At 41.3% G+C, this 11,523-nt stretch overlaps 1 protein-coding gene and 2 non-coding genes across 3 annotated transcripts; 1 reads left to right on the top strand and 2 right to left on the bottom strand.

The window, feature by feature from the left end:
• Positions 1-5,114: 5,114 nt before the first annotated feature.
• LOC128303026 (ras suppressor protein 1) lies at positions 5,115-7,402 on the bottom strand. The gene is made up of 6 exons (XM_053039878.1): positions 7,175-7,402; positions 6,890-6,940; positions 6,239-6,478; positions 6,092-6,174; positions 5,774-6,021; positions 5,115-5,706 (listed from the first exon to the last, which is right to left on the bottom strand). Exons 1-6 carry the CDS (start codon positions 7,326-7,328, stop codon positions 5,610-5,612), a joined length of 873 nt encoding a protein of 290 aa, XP_052895838.1. The 5' UTR covers positions 7,329-7,402; the 3' UTR covers positions 5,115-5,609.
• Positions 7,403-7,682: 280 nt separating this feature from the next.
• Trnak-cuu (transfer RNA lysine (anticodon CUU)) lies at positions 7,683-7,755 on the bottom strand. The gene has a single exon. It is a non-coding gene; the product is annotated as a tRNA-Lys (tRNA).
• A 738-nt stretch (positions 7,756-8,493) lies between these two features.
• On the top strand, positions 8,494-8,566 carry Trnaa-agc (transfer RNA alanine (anticodon AGC)). The gene has a single exon. It is a non-coding gene; the product is annotated as a tRNA-Ala (tRNA).
• The last annotated feature ends 2,957 nt before the right edge of the window (positions 8,567-11,523 follow it).

Here is an 11,523-nt window from a genome sequence, read left to right as displayed (position 1 = left end):
TACCATTCTGCCCGACATTTGCCTCGCACCGCCAAATGCATTAAAATGAAAAGAAAGGAAAATCCCGTCCGCTGACAGGTGATTGATAAATTTGTACGAATTTTATCCCCACCGCGTGCAGCGCGCGTCCCGTTTCCATCCACCACCATAAGCTTCACACAACGGGATGGTTGTCGGGGTATCGGGAAACGTAATAAAAATGTTGTTAAATATTTTATGAACCACCAAACGAGCGCATCTCATCGCCCACTCGGTCTCAATGTCCTCCCAGTGCTGGTGTGAGACCACGGTAACGGTGCATGGAGGCAACACGGAAACATGAAAATTTTGTCGTGCATGCCCGGACGCTTCGTTGCACATGCACCACGCTCTTCACGTGGTGGGGTGTTTTATTTTTAAGGCGATTTATTAAATTTTTCGCACACACTACCAATTTTTTCCCTCCACTCATTTTGCTCAAAATGGTGCTGGATTTTTTTTTACGCAACACAGGCTTTAATGAAAAATATATCATCAATCGGCTAGATGTGTTCATTGTGGACGAAAAAAATACTGGATGATAGAAGAGTAGCTCTGCAATCGAAGCATACCAAAAAAGGTAGACGTAGAGCGCCGAAGTGGTGCGAAGGTGATGATCGTTGATTATGATTAATATTTTATCATTATCACAGTTGGTTGATTGGAACTCGGTTCTTCGGTTGGATGCTTATCACCTTCCATCATGTCGCTCATCAAAAAGCAACTTCAGCGCCACGCAGCTGCCGTGCTGGGAATCGGAAAAAAGTGACACACTGCACAAACTCATTTATTTTGATCACCCGTGATCAATCGATTGCACATACTCAACCGTAAAAAGTCGAACAAAGTACGGGTGGGCTGTCGTTTTTTTTTTTTGCATGCAATAATTACCCGCAATAAAAAGTCTTTTAAACAACCGTTTCATGATAACATGATAATATATTGTTTTACAATTTAACGGTCAATTAAATTGAATGTGATTTCAACACGTTTTAATTGGTTTTGATTAAACTTTACAATGGGTTATTATAAAATAGTAAAAATATCCCTGCATCTCGAGCAAGTAATCCTTAATGGTTTGCTAATTATTCAGACCCTGGACCGGTCTCTCGTAGCAAGCATTAGCCCTGAACAGTAGTATGATCTAGTAAAGATCGTAATATCAATGTCTAACCGTCGTAACGTAGTTTCAAATAGATCATTTATTTCTTCCTGCCTTTGGCACTATAGCCCCACGAGATTTTGGTCGCAATATTCTGAACGACCTAACGTTATCAATTGAACAAGAAGGCTTTTTCCTTTAATGTTCGCTTTATGATGTTTCCCCCCCAGAGGAAATTTTACTTACACGCGGCTCACCTTTGAAGAAGATCCAAGAGATCTTAGTAATACTTAAGAGATGATCCTCTACCACAGGGATCACTTTTCAGTCCATGCATTAAAACTACCGTAGTTGGAGGCCATTTACACACAAGGTGGAGGATCTCAAGGGTCGCGGGTCGCGAATTTCGAGACTTCAGTCTCGACTGAAGACTGAACTGAACTTTTTGCCTGTACCTTGCCGATAAAATCTGAGATCTACTATTACCTTCCTCATACCCTTTTTTTAAAACTCTCTGCGATGATCGCTCGATTAGAATTAGGATCGAATAGGATCTTATCCCTGGTTTACAAGTCAGAATTGAAATTAGGTCTCTTGAAACAAATGGGTCTCTTCTTCTACAACTCCATCTCTGGGTCCAAGTTTGTCAGTTCCGGATATTTTGTTACTCTTTAGATCAGATTGCTCTTCAATATCCATAATCCAGAAATGATGAAGTCTTCGACATTTCGTTAAACTGATTGAACACTCCTAACACGTTCAGTGCCGTGTCAAAAATAGTTACCGTAATACCGCTGTCAAAGCTTACTTGGATTTTTGCATAGCACATCACCCATTTTTGGGTGATACGGTCAGTCGATTGGTATTGGCATCACCCAAATCAGGGTGATTGTATTGGCGAAAATATTGAACGTAAAGACTTTCGATAAACAACCAAAATGCTATCTACTCTCGTAATGATCGTTTTTCCTCCTCAGGAAAATTTTCCTCGATGTGTATTCGGTTTGAGTGAAAATTTTAATTGCAAATTGTGTAATGTTTGATCGCTGTGAAAGATAATTGTCCGCAAACGTGTTTTTCTCATCTACCAATTTGATCTTTTCTTGGTAAGGATAGAAATGGATGTTAATTTCGAAACATTCATCATCGTTCGATAAACATTAGCGTGAAGCACATTCAATTTACACAACAAAATCACAATTGCTTTCATCTCGTTTGCTGCTATCTCTGATCTGGCCAGTCAGGTGTGTAGAAATAAATAGGACCCCACAATGCCAACTGCCGCGACCTTCGTAATCAATTTCTTTTCCTCCTGTCGATGCGCATTAGCATGGTGCTATGGAAGATTTGAACAGTCGCCTGACGGCTCCTTATGCAACTCCAGCGACAATCCCACTTTTGGACTATCTTTCAAGAGCGTTACGGTCGCGCATGGACATCCTAACGAACCGGCTGACAACGTCAGATAACAACGGTACGACCTATCACGGGTGTCCTCTAGACGGCCGGCGCAAAGACGAACACCGATATTAATGATGCTTGTGCGCTTGGAAAGGCCCCCGTCCAGCCGTTTGGCACGTGGAACTACGGGACGAGAAACTGATGTTGAGCTTTCGCACTCGTCGAGGCGGGATTGAGGGAAAAACACAGCCAGCCATCGGCAAGGAAAACCACTCAAACCCGCACACAAAGGGAACCGGTGCGGTGAAGCGAACCGGCAAAATGTTGAAAAACTGTGCCGGAAGTCAATCGCCTGTAGTCACCACACGTGCGAAACCATCGCTGAGATCCAACGGTGACGTTCCGGGTCCCGCCCCCCGTTTGGATGGCGTGGGGGAAAGATTATCCTTCCGAACGGTGACACCTAAAAAAGGAAAGTGTGTGCAACTTTTTCAGGTGGACCAGCTGCTTCCACTTCCAAACCAGAGAAGGATCATGCCGGGTTGCATTTGACGAAATCCTTGGAAAAGTTTTTAACGACTTTTACTAATCTCCATTTTTTTTGGAATCTTTTTGTGTTCGGAGAGATAATTTTTTTTGAGGACAAAACGAAACGAGTTCAAGAGGAATGTCGTAAGTAGCGAACGCCAAGACGATGTGTAGATATTCGATTTTCCATCCGTGGTTGTAACATTGGAAATAAAAATGGATCTGACTTCGTGCAACCATCATCATTTCTTGGCTTCAGTCATCGACAAGCCGTCGGCATCTTAAAAACGATGCAATAAGAAATGAGGCACAACCTTTCTACGGCTCAAACGGCACGTTTCTACCATTTTCCGAGATCCACCTCCACCAAGATCATCATCCCCCCCTTTTACCGTAATTAATTTCAATAATCGTTTGCTCATTATTTTATTTCCGCACTTTACAGCTGCACCGGCGGCATTATTTGCGACGCTTCTTCGAGGGCTTTTGCATCGCACGGCCTCATCTTTATCCATTTTTCCCGTCCCTTATTATAAGCGGGCCAACAGCACACAGTTTCGTAGGGGGGTGGGTGGGAAATTTATTCACGCCATCAGTTTTATTTCCTAGCATAAATTGGATGAAGTGCGAAGCGTGTAAATATTGTGCATAAAATGAGCATTATGTTTGCACAATTCAGGGCTAATGTTTGAGTTATACACTACGTTGAGTAATCTTAAAACAATTCTATTTTTAAGTTGTATTCATTGAACTAATTACAGAGCATACCGTCTACAGCGTTATTCATTCATGCACTGAGCTCTAGGCAATTCATAGTCTTCCTTCTTCTCCAAAGACTCTATCTCGTACGAGATGTTCTCGATAATGGACTCAGACTAAACGTTCTCAGGTTCGATTTCTTCTGTCGGAAAATCTTTTGGTAGGAGAGGTTGCAGTATCATCTATTAAAAAGGTGATCTTTCATGATTTCATCTTTGCTGGGAAAAGTTCATATATTACACGATGACCTCTTCTTAAGTAAGATATCATTCGGTAGACTAGGAGATGACCAGGAAACTGTCAGAGAAGGTCTCAAAACTAGGCTGATCTCTACCACGCATATAAATCTAGAATAAACATACCAGGCGAGTTGTATTCGTCAGATGCACATGTTAGATTAAGCTAAAAGGAAAATCCTCAACACTTTTCGCATGTTTTGTGTCACAAAAAAGATCAGGAACTGTTGATCAGGTTCATAATCAAATTAACCTTTAAAGTCATCCTTATAACTTAGTAAGGATCTTATAGCCCTTGAGCGAAACCTTGAAGATCAGTTCAAAAGAAGACAGGGGCCGAATGCCGAATTTCTTTTAAAACTATTTTAGATCACTATGGATCATAGATCCATAGATAGATCATGGATTCAAGAGATGGTGTATTCAATAAAACCTTTCATCGTCTACGTTATAGCAGTTTTAAAAACCAGTTCTATTTTGTTAATATGCTCCAATTAGTAAACTCTCCATGGGAAGAAATCCACAAATCCACTAATGAACTAACCTCACCACACTTCATCAAACAATCCATTTCGAATTGTTCGTCTTACTCGTCGTTATGCTAGGTCTTACTCGTCGGCAATATTTACTCCTTTTAAGTTTTCTCCCTGTTGTTTTTTACCATAATTCATGAATAAAAAGTTCGAGAGCTATACACATTTCGAGGTAGGAAATATTCACCATAACCTCCTCGAATATGTTTTTCTTCTTCCGATCCAACCAAACTGAAGGTGGTGGCAGAGCGATTGAAATTAATAGTGAACATACCCACAAAACTTTCAAATTACTTCACGTACACTAATTAGGTTAGTGAAAAGTTTGTTGTTTTTTTCTTGCAACCCCTCGTTTGTTCCTGCGGTGGTCGCTAGACCCGCTACTCTCCAAACTCTTACGATGAATTGTTTAAAAGTTTCTTCACCCAACCGTATACGTCTTGAGGAACCCCGTAGTATTGCAAATTTTCGATTCGATTCGTATTAGTGAAGCAACAATCGGTATAAGCAAGACAAACAAAGAATATATCGACATAGTTGACAATAGATATATTGAAAAAGAACTACTATACTCTCCTTTAACCATTTCCTTTCAGCGCCTTTCTAACCAACAACACTCTGGTCACACAGACTGCTTTTATATCCCCCAGTAAATTAGTTTTTGCAACACATCAATTTTATTACCATTTTAATTGCATTTCTTAGTGTTTCTACTTTTGTTCACAATTTGTGTTAGCATTTTAAGGCACTTGCACTTTGTCAACCTACGACGGTAGTGTCAAAGTTAATTAAATTAGTTTAACAAACTATCGGACCTGTTGTACCTGCTACAACAATAAAAGAAAACCGTCCCAACGGGACAGTGTATGCGTGAAACGGGGCTTAGTAAGGCTTAGTTGTTGTTAGTTGGAACATTAAACAATGTCCAATGTCCACTTTCACATTTTACTGCATTTCCATTGGCACTGAGTTAAATAATCAATCCACGTTACAGACGAAGTCCTTGCAGAATAATGACAAAAGTTTAAGACTTTATGATCGTGCCCGGGACGCTTTTTTACTTTTGTCCGATTTCGGTGGAAGTTCTCCTGCCGTTTTGCCACCCGATTGCATATGACGATTGTAGAGACTGCAAGTGGACGTTAGAAAAAGTATGTATCTATCGATAGTACTCGATTAACTTACGAGCAACTTACATTCTGTACGCCTCCGTCTTGATGTACTCCAGCACGTGACTGATGCCAACCAGGTATTGTTCGGCAATCGCTGTCACCCAAGGATTTTCTTCCATCTTTAGCACAGACTTTGGGCCCGGCATGTCCAGATTGGCAATCTCCGGTGGCAGCACACTGAGTCGATTGTTTTGAATGTGAAGTTCGCGAATTCTTGTCAGTTCACCGATTTCCCTGGGCAGTTCCAGCAAATCATTGTCCCGCAAACCGAGCTACAAATAACAAGAACAAACCGTACCATTCCAAACATTTTCCATAACCACATGTTGAGGCAATCCTTACAATCTGTAGGTTTTTCAAGTTTTTAACCTCCTTCGGTAGGTACTCAAACTCGTTATCACCGAGATAGAGCGCTCGTAGGGAATCTGCAAAGAGATCATCAAATAGATCAGAATTCTTATATCACAAATCCCAACATTTTCAACGTACCCATCATGAAGAAATTTCCAGGCAGCACCTGTTCGTTCAAATTGTTGTACGACAAATCCAACACCTCCAGTACGGGAAATGCGCCAAATCCACGGGGCAGTGTGTTCAGGCGATTGATCGAGCAGTTTAAAATGCGCAACTTTGGCATCGACGAAAGCGACAGTGGCAGCTCCTCCAGAAAGTTGTTGGAAAGGTTTAATATTTCCAAGTTGATTAAATTTGCAATACCGGGTGGAACAGCTATCGGAAACGAGAAACATTTCAATCCATGTTAAGTCAGTTAGAAGGCACATTTTTAGAAAACTATTGCACTTTGAACATCTACACAAATAACGGCTATTTTAAATTATAACGAAGCTTTCACGTCCGTAATATTTGACGAAACTTTTTCACACGGATAAAGCAGTTCACCGGATTACCGAGCTCTATACGGTTTCATTATAAACAAACATTTCTTCGTGGAAAACGCCTACTTGATAATAGTTTATAATTTACATGATAACGCACTGTTTCGAAAGGTTCTGATGAACTTTTGTAACTTTTTACGCATTGTTCAGTCAATTGTCACACATTTGTCTCCCTTTTTACCCGTTTTTCAACGGTCTGAACAGGCAGATGCCACACCAATCAACACCATCTGCAATTACTCACTCTTCAATTTGTTGTGGCTCAGCGTTATTCTGGTGACGAACTGCATATTAACTGCAAAGGAAACAATGAAAAGTAACAATTACTAGAAAGGTTTAACATTTCTTAACCCAAAAGTGCAGCACATCATCATCTATTTACATCACGCAATGATTCAAAACAAATCCCACCCACCCGTTTTGCAGCGCACCCAGTCACACAGCCACGGCCGAAAAAAGTAGTTTTTACCAAAATAGGAAATTCTGGTTCGCTCTAACGAAATGTGCTCCGCACCGTGCTAATACTCACGCAATCCGGGCAACTCCTCGAAGGTGGAAATGTTCCGATCCACTAGGTCAATTTCGCGGTTTTTGGTCTCGCGCGCCTCATCCAGCACCTTCTTTGCTTTCGACATTTTGTTCGCAGTGACAGGCAAACAACTGACGACGGGTTGGTTTGACATTTTTGCTCCGAATTGCCTATCCGTGAAATGCACCTAATTTTTGCGTATAAAACACGTCAACGGGTGGAACCAGTTTATGAATGAACCGTTGCGTATGCTCTCGCGACCAGCACTGCGAACGCGAAATGGTGACCGATCGCGAGAAGATCGAGAGAATAGTTCATATAAAACGGGAAAAAGCGGTTTGAAACTGATCTCTAACTACCTGCACACATACAATGTCAACGTGCGCGCGCATATTGAAAAGGTGCAACATTTTCGTGATGATCTTTTTGCGCGTGAAAGGGGTATGTGTATTGCGTGTGAGTACGCATGAAACGCATAAAAAAGAGAAAAACAAAAAAAGAATCGAAGCGCCCAACGTGGGGCTCGAACCCACGACCCTGAGATTAAGAGTCTCATGCTCTACCGACTGAGCTAGCCGGGCTGTCGGGAGAAAGGGTGCTCAAACGCGTTTTGTACCTTTACTGCTTGACTTGAAGATCCTTTTCGATGAACGCCAACCCAACGCATCTTCTCCGGTTCATCTTCCTCAACAGCGAGTGAATCTTCTACCATGCAGCATCACAATTGTTTGTATTGTTGTGGAATGCACAAAACTCTGCATGGGTTTTTCGGATGCATTTAGGACATTGAAGAGTCCTGGATTCAGCTCAACAGGTTTACTACCTGTTTAACCTACATTTGTGACGTGCCGTAGCGATCAAAGCTGGCTGGAAGCGTGGGGTGTTCATGAGGGGATGTTACTCAGATGTTAAAGCTCCAGTAAATTAGTTTTTGCAACACATCAACATAACGTATTACATCATATATATTACATTCAATATAACACATCAACATTAAACAATGTCTAATGTCCACTTTCACATTTTACAGCATTTCCATTGGCACTGAGTTAAAAAATCAATCCACGTTACAGACGAAGTCCTTGCAGAATAATAACAAAAGTTCAAGACTTTTATGTTTGTGACCGGGACGCTTTTTTACTTTTGTCCGGTTTCGGTGGAAATTCTCCTGCCGTTTTGCCACCCGATTGCATATGACCCGATGTATTTAGGACGTTAGGAGGTTCTGGATTGAGCTCAACACGTTTAATACCGATTTAACCTACATTTTCGACGTGCTGTAGCGATCAAAGATGGCTGTAAGCGCGGGGTGTTCATGAGGGGATGTAGCTCAGATGGTAGAGCGCTCGCTTAGCATGTGAGAGGTACCGGGATCGATACCCGGCATCTCCAAGATTAGTTTTTTTATCGACTATCTTTTTGCCAGTGAACGTGATCGATGATAACATGCGAGAGCGGAAGAGCTAAATGCACGCCGGAGGGGAATTGATGTTAGCTCCTGATTTGGATGCTCTCTTGTTACCAAGAATCGGGAAACGGATGGTTTCTATGGGATTTCGTATCAGCAGACGTGGGGAGTTCAAGAGAGATATTATCCATCTCATCTATCTCACTTACGCAAGCGATCGTGCTCATGAGTTTGATGGTATGCGGTAATGGTAGCCAATGTATTAGAACAGGGATCGGCAAAGTCCGGCCCGCTAGAAATTGTTTGTAAGACTCATGAAGCACACAAAACCCCCATTATGACGTCATCAGTTTTTTGTTTGTGCGGCTAATCAAAATAAATGCCACTGTGTAATATCTCTATACATTTTTCGAATACATATTTCGTAGATTGTTCTATAAGCTTGCCGGAGGTTTCATAGCATTTGTGGAACGACAGCAATGCCTTGCAACGGGGCTCGAGAATGACAGAGTGTGGCAGACGAAATTCGCGGAACATTTTCACAATTAACAGATGTTTTCACGGTTTCCAGCCTCGTTACGATTACATAATTTCAAGGCAGAAATAAATGTAGTTTTTGTTTATTTACAGATGTAGTTTTAGTAAATGGAATGAATAATATAATGAATTATAATGAATTTATTAAACATTTTTATCTGTTATTGTTTTGTACTACATTTTTCCAAATTATGCATGATTTTACTATGACATCACCTTATTCATATTTGAAACAAAATAGTGTGGGGTATATGGCCGCAATTCTAGTCTTATTTTTAATGTCTGACCCGTTTTGAAAAAAGTGTGCCGACCCCTGTATATCTGCTATCACGCTCAACGATAACACGCGAGAGCGGAAGAGCTATATGCACGCTGGAGGGGAATTGATGTTACCTCCTGGTTTGGATGCTCTCTTGTTGTTGGAAATCTGAAAACAGCCGGTTTTGTATGGAATCAGCCGACGACGACGGCAATTTTTTATGGAATTTCGGAGACGCATTTTTTTCATCGACTGGTGGAGATTTAAACTTATGCGCAAGACACGAAAATAATGTGCGTGGAACGATCGACATGGTGCGGATAGAGTTCATAGAACAGAATGTTCCTAAATAACCACGTTAATTAAATAATACACCCCCATTATACTTACATATTGTTTTATCATTAAAAATGCTTTCGGATGGTGCTTGTTGCGAAACGAAGATCGCGAATTTAAGAGTCGAAAGACAATAATTAATTTGCATTGCTGTTAGTATTTTCATGTTTCATATGTTTGTTTGTTCGTTTTTTTATTACACTCTTGCCTTTGCAATGAAGTAATTTTGTTATATGAAAAAAAAGCGTTACTTTTTAACAAACTTTGTGATAATTATAGCGCAACAATTCTTGCTCAAACTAAAACCAAAACAAACCCGCAGCTGATTATCTCAGTTGTCCACACACACGCAACACAAAACCACACAAGGCGATCATACCGAAGAGCAAACAGTTCCACTCGCCTGAGTGAAATGAGGATACAGATCACACACCCACGCTACACATAGCCACATACGGCGATCGTATCACTCGAATGGTGAGGCAGCCAATGCCGATGCTAAATGAGAGCACCGCGTGATAAGACTCTCGCGTGATAAGCCAGGTATGCGAATGAGGGAGGGGATTCTTTACCTTGAAGAGAGCGATGGTGTGCGTTGCAGGGTTGGCGTCGTCTGTATTGACAAGTCCAGCTCGGTGTTGCTTTGTTCGGGAAAAGCTATATGCGTTGACAAGTTCGGTAGAGCTATCGAATGACCGTCAAATGTTGTTGCTGGCAACGATAACTTGCCAATGATTATATTATATTATATTATATGAGATATATGAGACATTTATATGAGATAACAAAACGAGCCAAACAACATCACGCTGAACATGTCAATTTAGTCCCCAAAACCCCTGTAATAATAGCCAACGTGTGAGAAACTCTGCCATCACCGGCAATGTTAACACGCGAGAGCGGTTCAGCTATATGCACGCTGCAGGGGAATAAATGTTACCTCCTGTTTTGGATGCTCTCTTGGTGTCGAAAATCTGAAAACAGCCCGTTTATGGAATTTCGTACCGGCCGACGGCGGCAAGTTTTTGCGCATTTTTTTCATCGACTGGTGGAGATTTAAACGCATGCGCAAGACAGAAAATAATGTGCGTGGAACGATCGACATGGTGCGGATAGAAGTTCATAGAACAGAATGTTCCTAAATAACCACGTTAATTAAATAATACACCCCCATTATACTTACATATTGTTTTATCATTAAAAATGCTTTCGGATGGTGCTTGTTGCGAAACGAAGATCGCGAATTTAAGAGTCGAAAGACAATAATTAATTTGCATTGCTGTTAGTATTTTCATGTTTCATTTGTTTGTTTGTTCGTTTTTTATTACACTCTTGCCTTTACAACAAAGTAATTTTGTTATATGAAAATAAACGTTACTTTTTAACAAACTTTGTGATAATTATAGCGCAACAGTTCTTGCTCAAACTAAACCCAAAACAAACCCGCAGCTGATTATCTCAGTTGTCCATACACACGCAACACATAGCCACACAAGGGGATCGTACTGTACAGCATGAGCAAAATGTGGGTGTTGCTCACACACACGCGACACAAAACTACACAAGGCGATCATACCGAAGAGCAAACAGTTCCACTCGCCTGAGCAGATCACACACCCACGCTACACATAGCCACACACGGCGATCGTATCACTCGAATGGTGAGCCAGCCAATGCCGATAATAAATGAGAGCACCGCGTGATAAGATTCCCCTCCGTGATAAGCCAGGTATGCGAATGAGGGAGGGGATTCTTTACCTTGAAGAGAGCGATGGTGTGCGTTGCAGGGTTGGCGTCGTCTGTATTGAC

Source organism: Anopheles moucheti, chromosome 3 (assembly GCF_943734755.1).
Source record: "Anopheles moucheti chromosome 3, idAnoMoucSN_F20_07, whole genome shotgun sequence".
NCBI classification, from domain to species: Eukaryota; Metazoa; Arthropoda; class Insecta; order Diptera; family Culicidae; genus Anopheles; species Anopheles moucheti.
Note: the sequence above shows the minus strand (reverse complement) of the source record. Positions and strands in the feature narration are given on the sequence as shown.

Coding starts and splice junctions, on each gene's coding strand:
- LOC128303026 (XM_053039878.1), bottom strand. CDS start 7,328: ATGTCAAACCAACCCGTCGTCAGTTGTTTGCCTGTCACTGCGAACAAA. Junction 6,941..7,174: donor CGAGGAGTTGCCCGGATTGC/GTGAGTATTAGC, acceptor TTTCCTTTGCAG/TTAATATGCAGTTCGTCACC. Junction 6,175..6,238: donor TGGAAATTTCTTCATGATGG/GTACGTTGAAAA, acceptor ATCTCTTTGCAG/ATTCCCTACGAGCGCTCTAT.